We start from the raw sequence: 24,002 nt of genomic DNA, 5'->3' as shown, positions 1-24,002 counted from the left end.
AATTGACAATAAACACTTCTCGATGATCATTTTGATATGACTTTTACACTCCAGAAAATGTTGGAGTGTGGATTAAAAGCAGTTTTATTTAGAAATAATAAGTAAAAATTAACAACCCAAATTACCATGAGATCTCCTTTAAATGGTTTGTTTATATGGTGTTGTATTATTTGTTTTAATTTATTGCTGGAACTTATATTGGGTTCTAAAATGTTTTTTGGAAAAAAATAAGCCAGTGTAACGGAGGCCAGCTAGTAAGTGCTGTGCAGGTATTCCTCACTCCTCTGACCTCTAAAGGTGCTCCAGCGACAGATGTCATGGTGTTTAGCCTCTTCTTAGAGCAACCAACTCCCATGCGGAAGGTCGCCGGTTCGTTCCTCCCTTGGAGCGGTTTGGATGATGTAGGACCAGAGGGGTTATATTGGTGCCGTGACCCGGATGGGAGTGAGGTTTAGGGGGGTGAGTGTAACGGAGGCCAGCTAGTAAGTGCTGTGCAGGTAAACCTCACTTCTCTGAGCCTCCTTGGTAGAGCAACCGACTCCCAAGCAAAAAGTCGCCAGTTTGATTCTAGCTTGAAGCGGTTAGGATGGTGTAGGACCAGCGGGGTTACACCAGCTGTTGTTTTCTTCATTCATTCATTCATTTTCTTGTCGGCTTAGTCCCTTTATTAATCTGGGGTCGCCACAGCGGAATGAACCGCCAACTTATCCAGCAAGTTTTTACGCAGCGGGTGCCCTTCCAGCCATTTCCAGCAATTGTTCTTAGATAGTTTGATTTGATTGTTCTTGATTTATGTCAATAATCGAAGATTTTGTGAAACTATTTTGTAAATTTCCTACTTTAATTATATGAACATCTCATTTTTAATCAGAAATATGCATATGCAACTGAATTTGTTCAACTTTAAAAGTGATTTTCTTAATATTTTAAAAAAATATTACACCCTCTGATAATTCCAGACTTTGCATATGATTGCATAATGTTTTAAATTATTATTATTATTTTTTTTCCTTTTTTAGTTATTCTTTTAACATGTATACTTACCGGCCACTTTATTAGGTACACCTTACTAGTACCGGGTTGGACCCCCTTTTGCCTTTAGAGCTGCCTTTATAATGGTCAAATATTCAATTCAATTCAATTTTCTGCGTCTTTTTTGCATCCAAGATGGATAGCATACTTCGTAATTTAGCGATATTTCTCAGCTGAAAGAAGGCAGTTTTTGTGACATGGGATATATGATTTTCAAAAATGAAATTGCTGCCTATTACGACACCCAGATCTTTTATAGTAGCGCTAACGTAACTTTTAAAAGTAGCATTACTTGCCCAAAATTGAAAAGCTGTCCTTTTTAGAAGTACTCAAGAGTTGTGTCACACTATGAAAGGCTGATGCGTTTATGTGCAATCTGCAAAAATTCGTGCAGTTTCGCGCATTTGAGATCTCTTTTAATCATTTTTATTATTATTAAGAATAATTTATTTACTTTTTATTTTGTTTATAATTATTTATTTATTTATTTTTTACCTTTTTTAGTTATTCTTTTAACACGTAAACTTACCGGCCACTTTATTAGGTACACCTTACTAGTACTGAGTTGGTCCACTTTTGCCTTTAGAACTGCCTTTATAATGGTCAAATATTCAATTCAATTCAATTTTCTGCGTGTTTGCTGCAACTGAGATGGATAGCATACTTCGTAATTTAGCGATATTTCTCAGATGAAAGAGGGCAGCTTTTGTGACATGGGATATATGATTTTCAAAAGTTAGATTGCTGTCTAATATGACACCCAGGTCTTTTATAGTAGAGCTAAAGCTAACTTTGTATCCCTTTAATTGTAGATTGAGTCTTGAGATCTGCTGTGTACAGGATTTGGGCACAATAAGTAATAACTCTCTTTTATCTGAGTTTAAGAGAAGAAAATTGTTGGTCATCCAGTCTTTAACATCTTTAATACACTCAGTTAGCTTAGACAGTTCAGACATCTCATCAGGTTTAGTTGAAATATATAATTGAGTATCATCTGCATAGCAGTGAAAGCTGATCCCATGTCTTCTAATAATGTCTCCCAGTGGCAGCATGTAAATTGTAAACAGCAAAGGGCCTAAAACTGATCCTTGAGGCACCCCATACTTTACTGGGCTGACTTGTGAAGGCTGTTCAATAATATTCACAAACTGGTAGCGGTCAGTTAAGTATGACTTAAACCATTGTAGAGCCTGTCCCTGGACACCTGTAGACTTTAAGCGATTTATGAGGATATTGTGGTCAATGGTGTCAAATGCAGCACTGAGATCAGGTAGAACTAATAGTGAGACGCACCCTCGGTCAGCAGCTAAGAGCAGATCATTGGTTATTTTCACTAATGCGGTTTCTGTACTGTGATGAGCCCTGAAACCTGACTAAACATCGTCTAATCCTAACAAGCAAATATCAATGGAAGCTTATCTATTCAGCTTTCAGCTTTTATATTGATTTTTTTCATATTTTTCCCACACAATGTTTAACATATTCAGGAAATTTTCACAGTATTTCCTATAATATTTTGTTCTTCTGGAGAAAGTCTTATTTGTTTTGTTTCAGCTAGAATAAAAGCAGTTCATAATTTTTTAAAAGCATTTTAAGGAATATAATTATGCAATATTTGTTTTGGATTGTCTCCAGAACAAATCACTGTTGTACAATAACTTGCCTAATTCCCCTAACTTACCCCTAATTAACCTAGTTAAGCCTTTAAATGTCATTTTAAGCTGAATACTAGTATCTTGAAGAATATCTAGTCTAATATTATTTACTGTCATCATGGTGAAGATAAAAGAAATAAGTTATTGGTAATGAGTTATCAGCCCGGGAGTCACAAACTCAACCTGTATCTTATAATTCAGTTACAAAATGTTTCTTTGCTATTTTCTTTAAGAAATGTTTTGCACCACACAGTGCTCTCAGACCTCACACTGACTGATTTTTGCTGTTTTTGGCGCAGTTGCGTGACGGAAGCTCATTGGCTGATCCAGTGGTACTGGTGACATCATCAGACGCAGATGAGCTAATGGGACTCGTCAACAAGAATGAAGAAGCAATGGTCTACATCGATATTATGATTGATTCTCCAACCTGGGTGAGTTATAAATCCATATTTAATAAGTGCTGGAAAGATTACCGAAAAATCACATTCAAGTAAAAGTAGCATTAATTGCTCAAACATGTAGTGTAAACAGAGTAAAAGTGGCTGTTGTAAATATTACTCAAAGTATGTATGAAAAGCTGTCCTTTTTAGAAGTACTCAGGAGTTGTTTCACTGTGAAAGGCTGATGCATTTATGTGCAATCTGCACAAATTTGTGCAGTTTCACACATTTGAGATCTCTTTTAATCATTTTTATTATTATTAAGAATAACTTATTTACTTTTTATTTGGTTTATATATATATATATATATATATATATATATATATATATATATATATATATATATATATATATATATATATATATATATATATATATTGTTTGTTTGTTTGCTTTATTTATAGAGCACATTTAAAAACAACAGATGTTGACCAAAGTGCTTTACAAAACGACCAGCATACAAAATCTATACGTATATATAAAAAATTTGCAAAATATATAAAACAGATTAAAATTAATTACAATCAAAGGCAAGAGACAGAAGGTGATTTTTTAGATGAGACTTAAAAGCACCAAGTGAAGAACATGACCGGATCTGTAAAGGCAGACCATTCCACAGTCGGGGGGCTGCAGCAGAAAAAGCCCTGTCACCTCTTGATTTCAACCGCGTTTTGGGGACAACTAGCTGAAATGTGTTTTCAGACCTGATTGGCCTCAATGAAGTGTGCCAGTGAAGAAGCTCAGAAATGTAAGTCGGTGCCAGACCATTCAAACTTTTAAAAACTAGAAGCAATAATTTATATTGAATTCTAAATTTTTCCAAGATTTTAGACTGAAAAGACAATTTTGAAATTGGTCGATAGTTTTTTAAATCTGATGAATCCAGATTGGGTTTTAAAAAAAAAATAAATAAATAAAAAAAAATATATATATATATATATATATATATATATATATATTATTTTTTTTATTTTTTTTTATTTTTTACCTTTTTTAGTTATTTTTTTAACACGTACACTTACAGGCCACTTTATTAGGTACACCTTACTAGTACCGGGTTGGACCCCTTTTGCCTTCAGAATTGCCTTAATTCTTTTATGGAGATTCAACAAGCTACTGGAAATATTCCTCAGAGATTTTGCTTTTGATGGACTTGCTCAGCAGCAATACTCAGGTAGGCTGTGGTGTTGACACCATGCTCAATTGGTACTAATGAGCCCAAAGTGTGTCAAGAAAATCTCCCCCACACCATTACACCACCACCACCAGCCTGAACCGCTGATACAAGGCAGGATGGATCCATGATTTCATGTTGTTGATACCAAATTCTGACCCGAGCATCCGAATGTGTCAGCAGAAATGGAGACTCATCAGAGCAGGCAGCGTTTCTCCAATCTTCTATTGTCCAGTTTTGGTGAGTCTGTGTGAATTGTAGCCTCAGTTTCCTGTTCTTAGCTGACAGGAGCGGCACCCGGTGTGATCTTCTGCTGCTGTAGCCCATTCGCCTCAAGGTTGGACGTGTTGTGTGTTCAGAGATGCTCTTCTGCAGACCTTGGCTGTAACGAGTGCTTATTTGAGTTACTGTTGCCTTTCTATCAGCTGGAACCAGTCTGGCCATTCTCCTCTGACCTCTGGTATCAACAAGGCATTTGCTTCCACAGAACTGCCGCTCACTGGATATTTGCTCCATTTTGGACCACTCAGTAAACCCTAAAGATGGTTGTGCGTGAAAATCAAGACCAGCCTATCTGACACCAACAACCATGCCACTTTCAAAGTCACCTAAATCCCCTTTCTTCCCCATTCTGATGCTCACTTTAAACTGCAGCAGATCGTCTTGACCATGTCTATATTGTTGCTGCCATGTGATTGGCTGATTAGACTTTTGCGTTAACAAGCAGTTGGCCAGGTGTACCTAATAAAGTGGCCGGTGCATGTAAGTTTCATTTTGTTACATCGAGCTGAGCTAAATCAAAAACGTAAAAAATATGTATATATTAGGAAAAGTAGCTTTTATAAGTTTAAAACTACTATAAAAACCCGGTTAATCCCTCTTTTTAAAGTTTTTTTTTTAAATTTCATGTCAGCTTTGCATCGGCAGGTAGCATATTCAGCAAGCATCTGGATGTTTGTTAGGTAAATATAAGAAAATAAATCAGGTTTGATATCAGAGAGTGGAATATGATACTGAAATATTTCATCTTTTTGCAGCGATATCTGACTTATTGTAACAAGTAAAACCAATAGGATCTGGAGAGTGAGATTTGTCCAGCATAAACAGTGTGATTTTGTTAAAGTCTTTCGGGTTATGGGATGCTCAGCCTTGATATTATGAAGCTATTGTTGTGTTTTCAGCCTCACTATGATGTTGGCATCCTGTTGACCGTGGTTCTGGTTGTGTTGGCCATCATCGTGATTTTTGCTCTGCGTTTCCGCTGCCGCTCCAACAGAACCTGGGTAGGAAAACACTCACCAACTTACTTAAAACCATGAATTGAACACACTAATGCACTGAAAAAAAAAAACAGATTGGGTTCACTGGATTTACTCAATTGTTCTAAGGTAAGTGATTGCAAACTATTTATGTAGGCTGAATGTAAACCAGCAGATTCAATTTAGTCAACTTTATTTGTTTGTTTAAATTCAGCCCAGATCAGTTAAAAGGACAGAGAGAGATAAAGGAGTGTGTTTTCTACAGGTGGTTTGTCAAACCCACTCACCTGTATGAGGCACACTCAGAATTGCATAATGTTTTGAGGTGCACCCAACCTCTTTTTATTTGATTCCCAGGACTCCGTGCACCAGCAGACCATGCGTGCCATCAGCCGTTTGGAGACGCGCACGTACAGCTCTGGTTCTCAGCGTTCCCGAATCGCTCCGGGCTCCAACAGCAGCTCCAGCTCCAGCCCAATCTGTGCCATCTGCCTGGAGGAATTCATGGATGGACAGGTAAGAGGAGAGATGAAAGCGAGCACGGATCAGGCATAAAAGCGCGTACTGCTTATGAGATGTTTTGAAGTTCACCATTGGCATGTGTAATATCTCGTTGTCTCTGGCAGGACTTGAGAATCATCTCCTGTGCTCATGAGTTTCATAAGGAGTGTGTGGATCCCTGGCTCCTCCAGCACCGAACCTGCCCACTGTGCATGCACAACATCATGGGTAAACTGCCTCAGGGTACATATTTATTTCTCCACTAATACTGTTATTGTAGAGCTTGCGCTGTATTGGAATTCCTCTTCTGTATTGCGATGCATTGGCCCGAGCATTTATGTCTGCTTTTAGTTTTGAAAGCGTTCATTGAAACGCATGCAACTGATGTTTTTAAAGCATTGTGCTGTTCAGGCTATGTCCACATTTATCCAGAAATGCTTGAAAGGAGGATTTGAGTTGTAAAACATCATAGCATTTTTCAGTTTCATGGTTTCTTTACATGTGTAAAACTGCGGATAGGGAGTCCAGACATGGAGTAATAATCAGATAACTGAATAAATAAATATGTACAGCAATTTACATAAGTAAATAAAAAGACCCAGTGATGGGCTAAAAAAAAATCTGTGGAAATCTGCACACTAGCCATCACTCACTGATGCACTAAAAATCAGCATTGATGCAACTTCATGTTTTGCCAAAATAGCCAAAAAAGGTCTTGTGTAGCTAGTACTTAAAAATCTAAAGTCAGGGATTGTTAGATTATGCTTAAGAAACCCTGTTGAGCAATGGTCTCAAATGGTCTCAAACTCAATTCCTGGAGGGCCGCAGCTCTACATAGTTTAAGCTTCAACCACCTCCAACTCTTGCTTAATAGTCTCTAGTTGTCTTGAACACCTTGGGCTCTATTTTGATGGTCCAAAACGCAGGTACAAACACTTTCAGGGCATATCAGAATGCATTTTTACTAATATATGGACGAAAAAATCCGCTTTGCGCCGTGGTGCATGGTCTAAAAGGGTTGAGTTTATTCTCTTAATGAGTTATAGGTGTGTTTTGAGAATAAACCAATCAGAGTCTCATCTCCCATTCCCTTTATGAGCCAGTTGCGTCACGCCATAAGCGCATTTGCTATTTACATGATGTAGAGTAAGTGGAAGTGGAAAAACTGAGCATTTCACGAGCAAGAAAACAGTTAAACAGAGCATCTACCGTGTGAGATAAGAGATAAAGGATCTACTTTCACTTTCGCTCTCGTGGATAGGGAAACCTTTACGCACAGACATCAATTAGCCTATAAATAATTAATTTCGTTTGTTAAGCGCAAAGATTTGTTTCTAAACTATTCCTAAATTCAGTTCTAATTTCCAGCAAACTAATAAATGAACAATAATAATGAAGTGTGCTCAAAAACCTGAGTTATATCCTAAAACACATGATGTGCCCCATATGGTCTAAAAGCTGCAGGTGAACAAATCTAAGCTTGTTTTTAATAAAACAAATATAAATATGGATATAATAAATAATACTGCTAATAATAAGGCAAGGCAAGCTTATTTATCTAGCACATTTCATACACAGTGGCAAGTCAACGTGCTTTACATAAACAGGAATAAAAAAGACAAGTTTAGGAACATAAAATGCAGACAATAAAAATGATTAAAAACAGATAAAAACAATTTAAAATGTGTTAAAATAGGTTATAAAAGAATGAAAAAGAAAAAGAAAAAACATAATAGTGCGATCTGTCGGATGCAGCACAGTGCTCATACAGTAAAGGCACAGCTAAACAGATGTGTTTTCAGTCTTGATTTGACCATGCCTAATGTTGGTGCACATCTGATCATTTCTGGAAGCTAATAATAATAACATTATACAAAAGTAAATTGTTATAAATGAACTGAAAAAGCCTCCCGAGATGAAGAAGACATAAAGCAGTGATTTTTCATATTTATGTAGGCTAGAAAATAATATGTTTTGTAATATTTTAATCCTTTATATTTATATCCTATATCTATTCTTATTATATCCTATATATATCCTTAATATTTACATTTTTTCATATGTAAAGATATTTGCCTATTGCTCTCTTGTGTGTATTAAGCAGTGTGTAAGCGAGGCGCAACTCTGCGCTGGAGTTTAGACCGGGTTTGTTTTGGTCTAATGAAAAATCTATTATAGTTTCTCAAAATAGCAACGCGCCAGCGGTCCGCCTCAGAACGCCTTTCTTTTTAGACCAGAACGCCTATGGGCGCACAAATGAGCGCTAATGCATTTGCTATTTAAACAGCGTAGCGCAACGCCTCAAAACCACTCTTGCGCCAAGCTGAAACTACCAAAAAACCATTGCGTCGCACCTTGCGCCACATTGCGCCGGGTGTATGATAGGGCCCCTTGACTAGTTGGATCAGCTGTGTTTGATTACAGTTGAAGCAAAACTGTGCAGAGCTGCTGCCCTCCAGGAATCCAGACTTGTGCTGTAGAGTCAAACATACAATAAAAATGATCTGGATAAATGTGAATGTAGCCTATGTATACATTTCCACGTCTTTCCTTTCAAAATTGCCTTTGAGTACCAAAATGTTTGAGCACCAAAATGTTTGAGCACCAAATATCCTCTCCATCAGGTTCAGACCTGGCATCCCGTCAGCCCCAAAGGAGTCGACTGCCACCCCCTCCACCCGAACACAGTCAGGCCTTCCTCCTTCCCCATCACTACTCAAACCAGCACCCGTACCCCCAACACCACGTCCCTTTTTCCCTGCGGCATCATCATCCCCGCACCCCTGGACCATTACCTCAAATAGGTCACTATGGCAACTCTCCCCCCGTTCATCCAAGCACTCTCCATTGCTTTCCTAGCAGACCTTTGGGAGCAAGTTGTGCGTACCATCCAGATTCCCATCATGGACGTACGCAAAAAACAAGTACGCACAATTGTCGGTCCGTAGGGCATCACTATGCAACTCCTAGGCGATCATGTCTACGTTGTCCCGGAGCAGCCATACGGAGCGCTTCAGGTTCTCGAGTGCATCATATTACATCATCCGCAAACCATATAACTCATCATCATCATCTTCTTCCTCGTGCTGGAGCTTCACACAGTCGAAACGACGATGGCAGCTGCTCGGGAGGGAGTTATCATACGGAGCGTAGCGGTTATCTTGCTGACGGGCCCGCTAGTGACTCCAGCTCCGGATCTTGCCACGGTTCTTCCAGCGACTCCGTGTTGAACTGTACTGATGTCAGTCTGCAGGGGGTCTATGGCAGCTGGTCTACTTTTCGTAGCTCACTCAGTAGTGACTATGACCCATTTGTGTACTACGGACCAGGAACAGCAGCTCGTAGAGGGAGCATGGAGGCCACGCAGAGACCTCGATCCCTGGACTCTGTGGTAAACCGCGCTGGAGATCCCAGTGCTGGCTGTTCAGAAGAGCAGCAGCAGGTGGCTGTATTCAGTCACGTTCACTATCACAGGTAGGATGGTATCTGATTATCTTATTGCGATTGATCAAGCGTTTCTTAATGCTTATATAGTTTAAATCCCTCGATTCTCAAGCCCTACGGAGTGCGATTACGATAGTATCAGATTTTCTTATTGAGATTAATTTAGATTTTCTCAATCCCTGTCCTCACAGCATGCTGATTTGCATATTTTGCATGGCTGTATCTAAAATCAGAGCAGTTGTGGCCTAATGGTTAGGGAGTTGCACTTGTAATTGGAAGGTATCACAATCATAGGCACAATTATGACGGTATCTGTATCAGATTTTCCTGTTGCAGTTATTACAGCATTTCACAATCCCTGTCCTCACATCCCACTGATTTGCATATTTTGTTTGGCTGTATCCAAAATTGCCCTTATATCCAGAATCTGGTCAGTTGTGGTCTAATTGTTAGGGAGTTGCACTTGTAATCAAAATATATCACTATTGCACGTACGATTATAATGGTATCAGATCTACCTACAGATCTGCATATTTTGCATGGCCGTTTCCAAATTCACCCCTATATCTGAATAGTTAAGGAGTTGCACTTGTAATCGAGAGGTTTCACTATCGCATGTACGACTATAATGGTCTCTGATTTTCTTATTGCAAAGAATCCAGTGATTCTCAATCCCTGTCCTTATGACCCACTGATCTGCATATTTTACATGGCTCTATCCAAAATCGCCCCTATATCCGAAACCTATAACTGAATGCTTAGGGAGTTGGACTTGTTATCGAAAGGTATCACTTTCACATGTATGACGGTATCAGATTTTGGTGTTTGCGAGTAATCTCGTGTTTCTCAATCCCTGTTCTTGCACCCCATTGATCTGCTTATTTTGCATTGCTCTATCTGAAACCACCACTATATCCAAAATGGGGCAGTTGTGGCCTAATAGTTAGGGAGTTGCACTTGTAATCGAGGGGTGTCACTATCGCATGTACGATTATGATGGTCTCTGATTTTCTTATTGCAAAAAATCCAGTGTTTCTCAATCCCTGTCCTTATGACCCACTGATCTGCATATTTTACATGGCTCTATCCAAAATCGCCCCTATATCTGAAACCTATAACTCAATGCTTGGGGAGTTGGACTTGTTATCGAAAGGTATCACTATCACATGTATGACGGTATCAGATTTTGGTGTTTGCGAGTAATCTCGTGTTTCTCAATCCCTGTTCTTGCACCCCATTGATCTGTTTTTTTTTTTTTTGCACGGCTCTATCTAAAATCGCCACTATATCCAAAATGGGGCAGTTGTGGCCTAAAGGTTAGAGAGTTGAACTTGTAATCAAAAGATATCACTATCACAGGTACGATTATGATGGTATCAGATTTTCTAGTAGAGGTTAATCCAGAGTTTCTCAATCTCAATCCTCACAGCCTACAAATCTGCATATTTTGCATGGCTGTTTCCAAATTCACCCCTACATCCGAATAGTTAGGGAGTTGTGCTTGTAATCGAGTGGTATCACTATCGCATGTACGATTATGATGGTGTCTGATTTTCTTATTGCGAAGAATGCAGCATTTCTCAATCCATAGATAATCCCAATCACTCAATTTTCAAGGCCTAATGGTTAGTGAGTTGGACTTGAAAGATATCACTATCACAGGTACTATTATGACAATATCAGATTTTCTTGTCACAATTAATCCAGAGTTTCTCAATCCCTGTCCTTGTGCCCCTCTGATCTGCATATTTTACATGGCTCTATCCAAAATCGCCCCTATATCTGAAACCTATAACTGAATGCTTGGGGAGTTGGACTTGTTATCAAAAGGTATCACTTTCTCATGTATGACAGTATCAGATTTTGGTGTTTGCGAGTAATCTCGTGTTTCTCAATCCCTGTTCTTGCACCCCATTGATCTGCTTATTTTGCATTGCTCTATCTAAAATCGCCACTATATCCAAAATGGGGCAGTTGTGGCCTAATAGTTAGGGAGTTGCACTTGTAATCGAGGGGTGTCACTATCGCATGTACGATTATGATGGTCTCTGATTTTCTTATTGCAAAAAATCCAGTGTTTCTCAATCCCTGTCCTTATGACCCACTGATCTGCATATTTTACATGGCTCTATCCAAAATCGCCCCTATGTCTGAAACCTATAACTAAATGGTTAGTGAGTTGGACTTGTTATCGAAAGGTATCACTTTCACATGTATGACGGTATCAGATTTTGGTGTTTGCGAGTAATCTCGTGTTTCTCAATCCCTGTTCTTGCACCCCATTGATCTGTTTTTTTTTTTTGCACGGCTCTATCTAAAATCGCCACTATATCCAAAATGGGGCAGTTGTGGCCTAATGGTTAGGGAGTTGCACTTGTAATCAAAAGATATCACTATCGCAGGTACGATTATGATGGTATCAGATTTTCTAGTAGAGGTTAATCCAGAGTTTCTCAATCTCAATCCTCACAGCCTACAAATCTGCATATTTTGCATGGCTGTTTCCAGATTCACCCCTATATCCGAATAGTTAGGGAGTTGTGCTTGTAATCGAGTGGTATCACTATCGCATGTACGATTATGATGGTCTCTGATTTTCTTATTGCGAAGAATGCAGCATTTCTCAATCCATAGATAATCCCAATCACTCAATTTTCAAGGCCTAATGGTTAGTGAGTTGGACTTGAAAGATATCACTATCACAGGTACTATTATGACAATATCAGATTTTCTTGTCACGATTAATCCAGAGTTTCTCAATCCCTGTCCTTATGACCCACTGATCTGCATATTTTACATGGCTCTATCCAAAATCGCCCCTATATCTGAAACCTATAACTGAATGCTTGGGGAGTTGGACTTGTTATCAAAAGGTATCACTTTCACATGTATGACGGTATCAGATTTTGGTGTTTGCGAGTAATCTCGTGTTTCTCAATCCCTGTTCTTGCACTCCATTGATCTGCTTATTTTGCACGGCTCTATCTGAAACCGCCACTATATCCAAAATGGGGCAGTTGTGGCCTAAAGATTAGGGAGTTGCACTTGTAATTGAAAGATATCACTATCGCTGGTATAATTATGATGGTATCAGATTTTCTAGTAGAGGTTAATCCAGAGTTTCTCAATCTCAATCCTCACAGCCTACAAATCTGCATATTTTGCATGGCTGTTTCCAGATTCACCCCTATATCCGAATAGTTAGGGAGTTGTGCTTGTAATCGAGTGGTATCACTATCGCATGTACGATTATGATGGTGTCTGATTTTCTTATTGCGAAGAATGCAGCATTTCTCAATCCTTATATAATCTCAATCACTCAATTTTCAAGGCCTAATGGTTAGTGAGTTGGACTTGAAAGATATCACTATCACAGGTACTATTATGACAATATCAGATTTTCTTGTCACGATTAATCCAGAGTTTCTCAATCCCTGTCCTTGTGCCCCACTGATCTGCATATTTTACATGGCTCTATCCAAAATCGCCCCTATATCTGAAACCTATAACTGAATGCTTAGGGAGTTGGACTTGTTATCAAAAGGTATCACTTTCTCATGTATGACGGTATCAGATTTTGGTGTTTGCGAGTAATCTCGTGTTTCTCAATCCCTGTTCTTGCACCCCATTGATCTGCTTATTTTGCATGGCTCTATCTGAAATCGCCACTATATCCAAAATGGGGCAGTTGTGGCCTAAAGGTTAGAGAGTTGAACTTGTAATCAAAAGATATCACTATCGCAGGTACGATTATGATGGTATCAGATTTTCTAGTAGAGGTTAATCCAGAGTTTCTCAATCTCAATCCTCACAGCCTACAAATCTGCATATTTTGCATGGCTGTTTCCAAATTCACCCCTATATCCGAATAGTTAGGGAGTTGTGCTTGTAATCGAGTGGTATCACTATCGCATGTACGATTATGATGGTCTCTGATTTTCTTATTGCGAAGAATGCAGCATTTCTCAATCCTTATATAATCCCAATCACTCAATTTTCAAGGCCTAATGGTTAGTGAGTTGGACTTGAAAGATATCACTATCACAGGTACTATTATGACAATATCAGATTTTCTTGTCACGATTAATCCAGAGTTTCTCAATCCCTGTCCTTATGACCCACTGATCTGCATATTTTACATGGCTCTATCCAAAATCGCCCCTATAGCTGAAACCCATAACTGAATGCTTAGGGAGTTGGACTTGTTATCGAAAGGTATCACTATCACATAAATGACGGTATCAGATTTTGGTGTTTGTGAGTAATCTCTTGTATCTCAATCGCTGTTCTTGCACCCCATTGATCTGCCTATTTTGCATTGCGCTATCTAAAATCGCCACTATATCCAAAATGGGGCAGTTGTGGCCTAAAGGTTAGGGAGTTGCACTTGTAATTGAAAGATATCACTATCACAGGTACGATTATGACAGTATTAGATTTTCTTGTTGTGATCTGTAATCCAGAGTTTCTCAATCCCTGTCCTCGCAAGCCAATAATCTGCATGGCTGTATCTGGAATTGCCCCTATATCCGAAACTTATATCTAAATGGTTAGGGAGTTATTGAAAGGTATCACTATTACAGGTACGACTATGACGGTATCAAAATTTGTTGTTGAGATTAATCCCATGTTTCTCAATCCCTGTCCTTGCACCCCACTGATCTGCTTATTTTGCATGGCTGTATCTGAAATTGCCACTATATCGGAAATCAGGGCAGTTGTGGCCTAATGGTTGGGGAGTGCACTTGTAATTGTTAGGTATTAAGATCACAGGAACGATTATGATGGTATCTGTAGCAGATTTTCTTGTTGCGGTTTTTAAAAAAAACACTGTAATGCTGCGTTCACACCAGACGCGAAAGAAGCATCAAGCGCAAGTGATTTACATGTTAAGTCAATGCAAAGACGCAAATAGACATCCTGCACGAATAAGGCGGCTCAAAAGGTGCGCCTGCTCAAGTTCGAAAATCTGAACTTTAGCGGACATTCACACCGCGTTAACCAATCAGGAGCTTTCTCTTGTATGGGGCGTGCTTATGACATAGCGCCTGTTGATGATGTCCCGGCGAAAAATCCTCTACAGTTGGACAATACTTGATAAAACTGGGCTCGGCTCAGTCAGAAGCACCGCTGAAAGCTTCCATCATCCAGGTTAAGTTTCTGGAGGAGTTTACAGAGCTGGTGCACATCTGAAAGGATCTAGTGGACTCAGACACGGCTCCAAATGAATCGACGCTGTTTTTCAGCCTTCTTAAAGCACATAAACAGCTATTTTATTAGCTCAATAAAATACATGTTAGCTATTTTGCAATGAAGCTACAATCACCAGGCAGACAGAAACCCTGCCCATGACATGAATCCGCATCTATTGCTCAGTGAATTTGACGCGTAAATGAAGCGAGTAAACTCAAAATGTTCACGCGTCTATTTACGCTCGAATAGCTCGATTCATCTGCGCGTACCACGTCTGATGTGAACCCAGCATAAAAGTTCTAATAATAAATAATTATGTCAATATTGTGCATGTTCATTATCACAATATATTGAATAATTGAATACCTGCATATCTCTAATTGTCACTGTCATGATCCACTCAAAATACAGGACGTTTGTCACATGATGACATGTTATTTTGAAGCACCCACAAAATCACTATTGTGCATTACCATATATTAAATTATATGTCTAATTACAGGCATAGGCACCACTATTACGAGGACGGGGAACTCAATCAAGTGCCCGGACGAGTTTCTGATGAGGATCAAAATGCCACGTCCTCAAACACAGCAACTGGCGGCCCCTGCAACTCAAATAAAGACAAAGACTCCACTGCGGTTTGTCAGGTTCAGCACCAGTCCTGCCACTGCCCCAAAACAGACCTCAAAACGGTTGAGGAAAGTAACCCGGACCCTATTTCTGCATCTGTGGCTCCTTCTTTAACCTCTCCGTCCCCACCCTGTTGCCACAAATCCCCCGGATGGACCCCTAGACGGAAAACAACCGGGTGTCCATCACCGGTTGTTCATTTCCATCAAAACTTGGACCTTCAGGATGATTGTAGCATTCATATCCACTATGGACAAGGAGCAGGGAGCTATTGCTGTACACCACCACCGGATATAGCCCCAAAATTGGTGCCTGTACCACTGATTTTGGACTCGACGGGTATTCCCGAGTGGCCTTGCTGTGGTGGGACACATGTTGTATGGCAAAAGCAGGTACAACAGGCACATTCGGAGCCTCAGCTTTTAGGGCCCACTTCTGGAGTGGATAATAGACCCCTATGTAGGGCTCATTACAGCCCGGGGGACGAACTTCCAGAGGACGTTTGCCTGTACTGCCAAACTCTACACAACAGTCAGGGTGAGTACTGTGTGTCTGATTGACATGCTTTATTATAGTAGATGCACAATATTGAAAAATATCTGATATTTATATTTATCTGATATTTATGTTTATCTGATATTTATATTTATCTGATATTTATGTTTATCTGATATTTATATTTATCTGATATTTATGTTTATCTGATATTTATATTTATCTGATATTTATGTTTATCTGATATTTATGTTTATCTGATATTTATATTTATCTGATATTTATGTTTATCTGATATTTATGTTTATCTGATATTTATATTTATCTGATATTTATGTTTATCTGATATTTATGTTTATCTGATATTTATATTTATCTGATATTTATGTTTATCTGATATTTATGTTTATCTGATATTTATATTTATCTGATATTTATGTTTATCTGATATTTATATTTATCTGATATTTATGTTTATCTGATATTTATATTTATCTGATATTTATATTTATCTGATATTTATATTTATCTGATATTTATGTTTATCTGATATTTATGTTTATCTGATATTTATAATTATCTGATATTTATGTTTATCTGATATTTATGTTTATCTGATATTTATATTTATCTGATATTTATGTTTATCTGATATTTATGTTTATCTGATATTTATATTTATCTGATATTTATGTTTATCTGATATTTATATTTATCTGATATTTATATTTATCTGATATTTATGTTTATCTGATATTTATATTTATCTGATATTTATGTTTATCTGATATTTATGTTTATCTGATATTTATATTTATCTGATATTTATGTTTATCTGATATTTATATTTATCTGATATTTATATTTATCTGATATTTATGTTTATCTGATATTTATGTTTATCTGATATTTATATTTATATTTATCTGATATTCATGTTTATCTGATATTTATATTTGTCTGATATTTATGTTTATCTGATATTTATGTTTATCTGATATTTATATTTGTCTGATATTTATGTTTATCTGATATTTATGTTTATCTGATATTTATATTTATCTGATATTTATGTTTATCTGATATTTATGTTTATCTGATATTTATATTTATCTGATATTTATGTTTATCTGATATTTATGTTTATCTGATATTTATATTTATCTGATATTTATGTTTATCTGATATTTATATTTATTTGATATTTATGTTTATCTGATATTTATATTTATCTGATATTTATATTTATCTGATATTTATGTTTATCTGATATTTATATTTATCTGATATTTATGTTTATCTGATATTTATATTTATCTGATATTTATATTTATCTGATATTTATATTTATCTGATATTTATGTTTATCTGATATTTATGTTTATCTGATATTTATATTTATCTGATATTTATGTTTATCTGATATTTATATTTATCTGATATTTATGTTTATCTGATATTTATGTTTATCTGATATTTATATTTATCTGATATTTATGTTTATCTGATATTTATATTTATCTGATATTTATATTTATCTGATATTTATGTTTATCTGATATTTATATTTATCTGATATTTATGTTTATCTGATATTTATATTTATCTGATATTTATGTTTATCTGATATTTATGTTTATCTGATATTTATATTTATCTGATATTTATGTTTATCTGATATTTATATTTATCTGATATTTATGTTTATCTGATATTTATGTTTATCTGATATTTATATTTATCTGATATTTATATTTATCTGATATTTATGTTTATCTGATATTTATGTTTATCTGATATTTATATTTATCTGATATTTATGTTTATCTGATATTTATGTTTATCTGATATTTATATTTATCTGATATTTATGTTTATCTGATATTTATGTTTATCTGATATTTATATTTATCTGATATTTATATTTATCTGATATTTATGTTTATCTGATATTTATGTTTATCTGATATTTATATTTATCTGATATTTATGTTTATCTGATATTTATGTTTATCTGATATTTATATTTATCTGATATTTATGTTTATCTGATATTTATGTTTATCTGATATTTATATTTATCTGATATTTATGTTTATCTGATATTTATGTTTATCTGATATTTATATTTATCTGATATTTATGTTTATCTGATATTTATGTTTATCTGATATTTATGTTTATCTGATATTTATATTTATCTGATATTTATGTTTATCTGATATTTATGTTTATCTGATATTTATATTTATCTGATATTTATGTTTATCTGATATTTATGTTTATCTGATATTTATGTTTATCTGATATTTATATTTATCTGATATTTATGTTTATCTGATATTCATGTTTATCTGATATTTATATTTATCTGATATTTATATTTATCTGATATTTATATTTATCTGATATTTATGTTTATCTGATATTTATATTTATCTGATATTTATGTTTATCTGATATTCATGTTTATCTGATATTTATATTTATCTGATATTTATGTTTATCTGATATTTATGTTTATCTGATATTTATATTTATCTGATATTTATGTTTATCTGATATTTATGTTTATCTGATATTTATGTTTATCTGATATTTATATTTATCTGATATTTATGTTTATCTGATATTTATGTTTATCTGATATTTATATTTATCTGATATTTATGTTTATCTGATATTTATGTTTATCTGATATTTATATTTATCTGATATTTATATTTATCTGATATTTTCCTGAGATATACTGTTGAAGTCAGAATTATTTGCCCCTGTATATTTTTTCCCTAATTTCTGGGTTTAAAACTTATTTTTATATATGATAGTTTTAATAACTCTTTTATTATAACTGATTTATTTTGACGACAGCACATAATATTAGATTAGATATTCTCCAAGACACTAGTATTCAGCTTAAAGTGACAATTAAAGGCTTAACTAGGTTAAAGGTGCAGTAGGTGATTGTCTTCAGAAGCATTTGTTGTTGTGCTGGTTGAAAGTCTCTTCACAGTCTAATAGTAATGATTAAAGTAAATGATCTAAATGTGTTTATATGTATTTTAATATTTTGGGTAAGGCATAAAACTAAAAAATGTTCATCCAATTAAATAGAGTCGGGCAGACATCTCTCTATAATATTTCCGATAAGTAGGCGAAACTGTCTGTCAGCAAATGCAGATTTGAACAACTGCGCAGCCTTTTGTACGCAGTTCCGCCGACCGCTGTTTGTGCTGCACGTTTACAAGATTGAGCACCAGCGGGCGAGATCGGTAAAAACCTGCTGAATCAAAACTTTATAAAACCTGAATCAATATTGGAGTTACCTTTGCACGCTGGAGAAAGGATGAAACAATGGCTGAAGGATTTCTTTTAGACAGGTAATGCAAAGCTGATGTAATGTTGTTGTTACAAATGGGCAGGGCCAGACGGAATCTGCGGAGGTTTTTTGCTATTTCTGCGGAGAATTTTGGTAAAAATCTGCGGATTTCTGCAGACTTATTTTAGGAGTATCCAGCGGAGTATCATAACTAAAACCTTAATATATTAAATAAAAGTAATAAATGACTGAATAAAAACTGAATAAATTTGTAAAATAAAAGTTTAAAAGTAAATAAACAGAATTAATGATGGGCTAAAAATCTGCGGAATTCTGCGGAAAATCTGTGAAAAATCTTCGGAATTCTGCGCAGCCAGATTCTGTGTGGGCCTACAAATGGCTTATATCTTCACAGAAGTGTTGTTCAGCCACTAAAATCTTCCGATGAAAGATTGATAAGACTATTTTCAGTTTCATAAGGTCCTTTTACAGCATCGATAATGCAGATTTTAATTAGTTTAACAACAAAACACAAGTAAATAGCGCTATTCCGCCTAGTCTCTCCCTATATTGTTTACCATGCAACTCTAATATTCACTCTGAAATAGCATGTCAGTATGGCTTGCACGCTGCCGGACAAGCACTAGTCGCTTTAACACATGAAAGAGGGTTCTTTTGCGGTGCTCGTGTTTCAGGAGGCGTGGCTCTAGACAGCAGGGGAGGGACTGTGATTCAGAGATTTATGCTAAGCTGTTAGCATTGTGGAAGATCACCTACTGCACCTTTAATTAGGGTAAAGTTTGGGTAATTAGGCAAGTCATTGTATAACAGTGGTTTGTCCTGGAGACAATCCAAAACAAATATTGCTTAAGGGGGCTAATAATATTGACATTAAAATGGGTTTAAACAGCCTGATCTCATGAGAAAACGTAAGTATTTTACATCTTGTCAGTTTAGTGGCTAATTCGTACGAATTTTCAGTCGTTCAAAGTTTCAGAGTGCAGTCGTACGAAATTGTACGATTTTAAAAAGGAGGCGTGGCACCCAACCCCACCCCTAACCCCAACCATCATTGGATGATGAGCCAATCATACTAAATTGTATGAATTAGATCGTAGGAATTCATTCGAATTAGCCACTAAATCAAAAAGTTACAAATTGCTGTGAGCTTGCGTTGGTTTAAAACAATTAAAAACTGCTTTTAGTCTAGCTGAAATAAAACAAATAAGACTTTCTCCAGAAGAAAAAATATAGGAAATACTTAAATACTATGAAAAATATCTTAATCTGGTAAACATAATTTGGCAAATATTAGAAAAAGAAAGAAAATTCAAAAGGGGGTGAATAATTTTGACTTCTTTGACTTGAAAAGTTCTCTAACCTGTAGTTTTGTAAGACTGAAAGAGCTGTTGGATGTTGTAATGGTTGAAGCGATGTTCAAATGTCAGCTTCAGGATTGGCTTTATTAAATCGCTGGGTGACTTAATCAAGGTGATTTTCATGCGCATTTTGTCAGTAAAACTGATTTTAGTTCTAATCCTCCAGAATGTGCTTGTAAATGGCACAGGGTTTACTACACAGAGTTGTAGTACACTGATGAGCTATGACAAAATTTGGTTTAAATTAAATTGATCGATATTGACATTGAGATATTCATTTTTCAATAATGACAACCGTTTGCGTCACTTCTTAATGAATTGCGACTCTATGTAACAAAATTGTTTTGTGTAGTTTGGTTTCTATGTATGTATGTGTGTGTGTCACATACAGTTGAAGTCAGAATTATTCGCCCCCCTTTGAATTTTTTATTTTTGATATTTCCCAAATGATGTTTATCAGAGCAAGGAAATTTTCACAGTTTGTCTGATAATATTTTGTCTTCTGGAGAAAGTCTGTTTTGTTTTATTTCGGCTAGAATAAAAGCAGTTATTATTTTTTTAAACACCATTTTAAGGACAATATTATTAGCCCCTTTAAACTATATATTTTTTCTCGATAGTCTACAGAACAAACCATCGATATACAATAACTTGCCTAATTACCCTAACCTGCCTAGTTAACCTAATTAACCTAGTTAAGCCTTTAAATGTCACTTTAAGCTGTATAGAAGTGTCTTGGAGAATATCTAGTCTAATATTATTTACTGTCATCATGGCAAAGATAAAATAAATCAGTTATTAGAGATGAGTTATTAAAACTATTGTGATTAGAAATGTGTTGAAAAAATCTGCTCTCTGTTAAAAAGAAATTGGGGAAAAATAAACAGGGGGGCTAATATTTCAGGGGGGCTAATAATTCTGAAATCAACTGTATATACAGTGTTAGTTTCGTTAAGAAAAATATTCGTCATAACTTTTAATGACAAACAAGTTTCTATTGACGAAAACTAAACGAAAATTAAGTGATGATGATGACAACTATAATATAAATAAACTGAAATTTTCATTGACTAATAAAAATAAGAAGAGAATGTGATTAAGGGATGTTTTTCATTGCATGACCCTCTACGGTCCACAGTACACGGGATGCGATTACATCATCTTTTATAGGGGGGTCTGTCAGATTAAACTATAATGAAATGGAAGGAGTTAACAGAGCAATAGGACTGAGTGCACATTTTACAAGTTAACACTTTATCATTTGCCAGTCATATGTCATATTTTGTATAAATAAATGTATGAAATATTTAATTAAATTACACTTAAATTAAACCAAATATATTTTAGTCAACAAAGTTTTGAGTGGATTTAGTCGAATGAAATTTAGTTAACTAAAACTAAAATGATTCAGAAGACTAAATAAGACAAATTGAATTTTAGTCAAAATTGATCGAGAATAAAACTTAATCAAAATTTGCTTTCATATAATAAATGTGTGTATATAATAAATAATATACACACGCACATATATGATCTCAGAACAAATTTTCATTTTGATTTAACTGAGCGCTACCCCAGATAGTCATGCAATGTTGAAACAACAGCGATCCGATGATTATGAATATCATGCAGTGTGAACTCGCCATTAATTACATTCACCATTTCAATTAGATTAATCTCCCAAGCCCTAATGAGCATTTCTTTGAGCATGCCTAGCATGTTTAACATGTCTCTTTTTTTATCTCTGCAGGGTCAGAGGAAGAATCTGGTGTTTGAGAAAACTCTTCATCCAAAACTCCTTACGCTGCTACACAAGAGCCGAGTTGGACAAAAAAGAAAATCTCTTCGGCGACGATCTCTCGCTGTCTCTGTCACACACACGTCGAGTCTTCCAGATAATTCCAAACAAAACACCCACAATCTCCAGACCTCAGGTTGTCCTTCAAACTAAGATTTGCAAAGGAGTTACAGATGATTAGATGGGCTTTCTATGTATGTAACTTACTGTTACTAGCACCACATGGCCAAAACGAGTCAGGTTCGGTGATCTCAAGGTATTTCATCAGTCCAAACATGACATTTCAAGCAAAAAAGTGGTATTAATTGATTCACGTGGTTAACAAAGGACCTGGAAGATGCTTTTTTTTTCTTCCTTTGGTTTAAGACAAGATTCATTTAGTACCCTCTCTCATATACAGCTCATTAGTCATTTTATACATGATTTAAGGTGATTTATATACTGCCTGATAGTATATAGCAACTTCTATCTATGCAAACTTTTACATACATGCAATATATATATATGCATACTCTATGAAGAATTCATAGTATAGTACAGTTGAAGTCAAAATTATTCAGAATTATTTTTATTTTTTCAGATATTTCCCAAATGATGTTGAACAGATTCAGGAAATGTTCACAGTATGTCTGATAATATTTTTTCTTCTGGAGAAAGTCTTATTTGTTTTATTTCGGCTAGAATAAAAGCAGTTCTTAGTTGTTTTAAAGCCATTTTAAGCTCAATATTATTAGCCCCCTTAAGCAATATTTGTTATGGATTGTCTCCAGGACAAACAACTGTTATACAATGACTTGCCTAATTACCCAAACTTTACCCTAATTACCCTAGTGAAGCCTTTAAATGTCACTTTAGGCTGAATACTAGTATCTTGAAGAATATCTAATCAGATATCATGTGCTTTCATCATAACAAATGTAAAATAAATCAGTTATTAGAGATGAGTTATATACATACTGTATAATGAATCACAGCCAGCAAATTATTACTTGTATTAATTCATACTCACTGCAAAGTGATTTTTACCTCTTTGTTTAGAAGTGAAAACACATTTTAAGAAAGTTTATCAGTGATGTACTGATTACAAGCATCTAAGAGTGACGTTTAGATGGACATTAGCCCCTTTCACACAGTGTTACCGGTAAATATCCGGAAAATTTGCGGAACGACTTTACTGGTAAATTCAAAAAAAGCGCTGTTCACACAGGCGAGGTCGTTACGGAATTTTTCCAGAAACGAGCATTTACACATCCATTCCAATATACCGGTAATTCTGACATCATTCACCAGAAATGAGCTGTAAAAGGCTGCGCTTGTATTTGTAAACATTTGACTACTTCACAGACTCTGTGGATGATCAGTATTGTGAACAACTTCGATGAAAACCTATAAACATGTCGAGATGTTCATGATATGTGTGTGTGCTGGCGCTCACAGACTGTTTCACAGGCACACGCAAAGCTTGAAGGTAAACAAACAGCGGCTTATCATAAGCATCTCATCGATGATTATTTACACATTTGGCATTAAGAAGAACGTAGAAACGTGATCTGACTAACTTCTAGCAGCTAAATGCGTCTGGAAAAATATTCAAAGGCTTTTATTCTCATAAACCGCGCGCACGTGAATGAGTCTGACTGTTGTGATTGGCTAAAGTAGACGTCGCACGTCAGCAC

The 24,002-nt window shown here is 35.6% G+C and overlaps 1 protein-coding gene across 2 annotated transcripts in view; it reads left to right on the top strand.

Moving 5' to 3' along the window:
* rnf43 (ring finger protein 43) overlaps positions 1-22,605 on the top strand; it is a 241,885-nt gene extending 219,280 nt beyond the window's left edge. Inside the window, exons 4-10 of one of the 2 annotated variants that reach the window (XM_068221384.2) lie at positions 2,987-3,121; positions 5,487-5,588; positions 5,922-6,080; positions 6,191-6,293; positions 8,690-9,539; positions 15,205-15,872; positions 22,279-22,605. In XM_068221384.2, coding sequence (XP_068077485.1) covers positions 2,987-3,121; positions 5,487-5,588; positions 5,922-6,080; positions 6,191-6,293; positions 8,690-9,539; positions 15,205-15,872; positions 22,279-22,304 — 2,043 coding nt within the window. In that variant the 3' untranslated portion in view covers positions 22,305-22,605. Of the gene's footprint in view, positions 1-2,986; positions 3,122-5,486; positions 5,589-5,921; positions 6,081-6,190; positions 6,309-8,689; positions 9,540-15,204; positions 15,873-22,278 lie in introns of both variants that reach the window. The other variant, XM_021476374.3, reaches the window with a different exon arrangement.
* The last annotated feature ends 1,397 nt before the right edge of the window (positions 22,606-24,002 follow it).

The sequence above is a fragment of the Danio rerio genome, chromosome 5 (genome assembly GCF_049306965.1).
Source record: "Danio rerio strain Tuebingen ecotype United States chromosome 5, GRCz12tu, whole genome shotgun sequence".
Lineage (NCBI taxonomy): Eukaryota > Metazoa > Chordata > Actinopteri > Cypriniformes > Danionidae > Danio > Danio rerio.
This window is presented reverse-complemented; position numbering and strand designations above follow the sequence as displayed.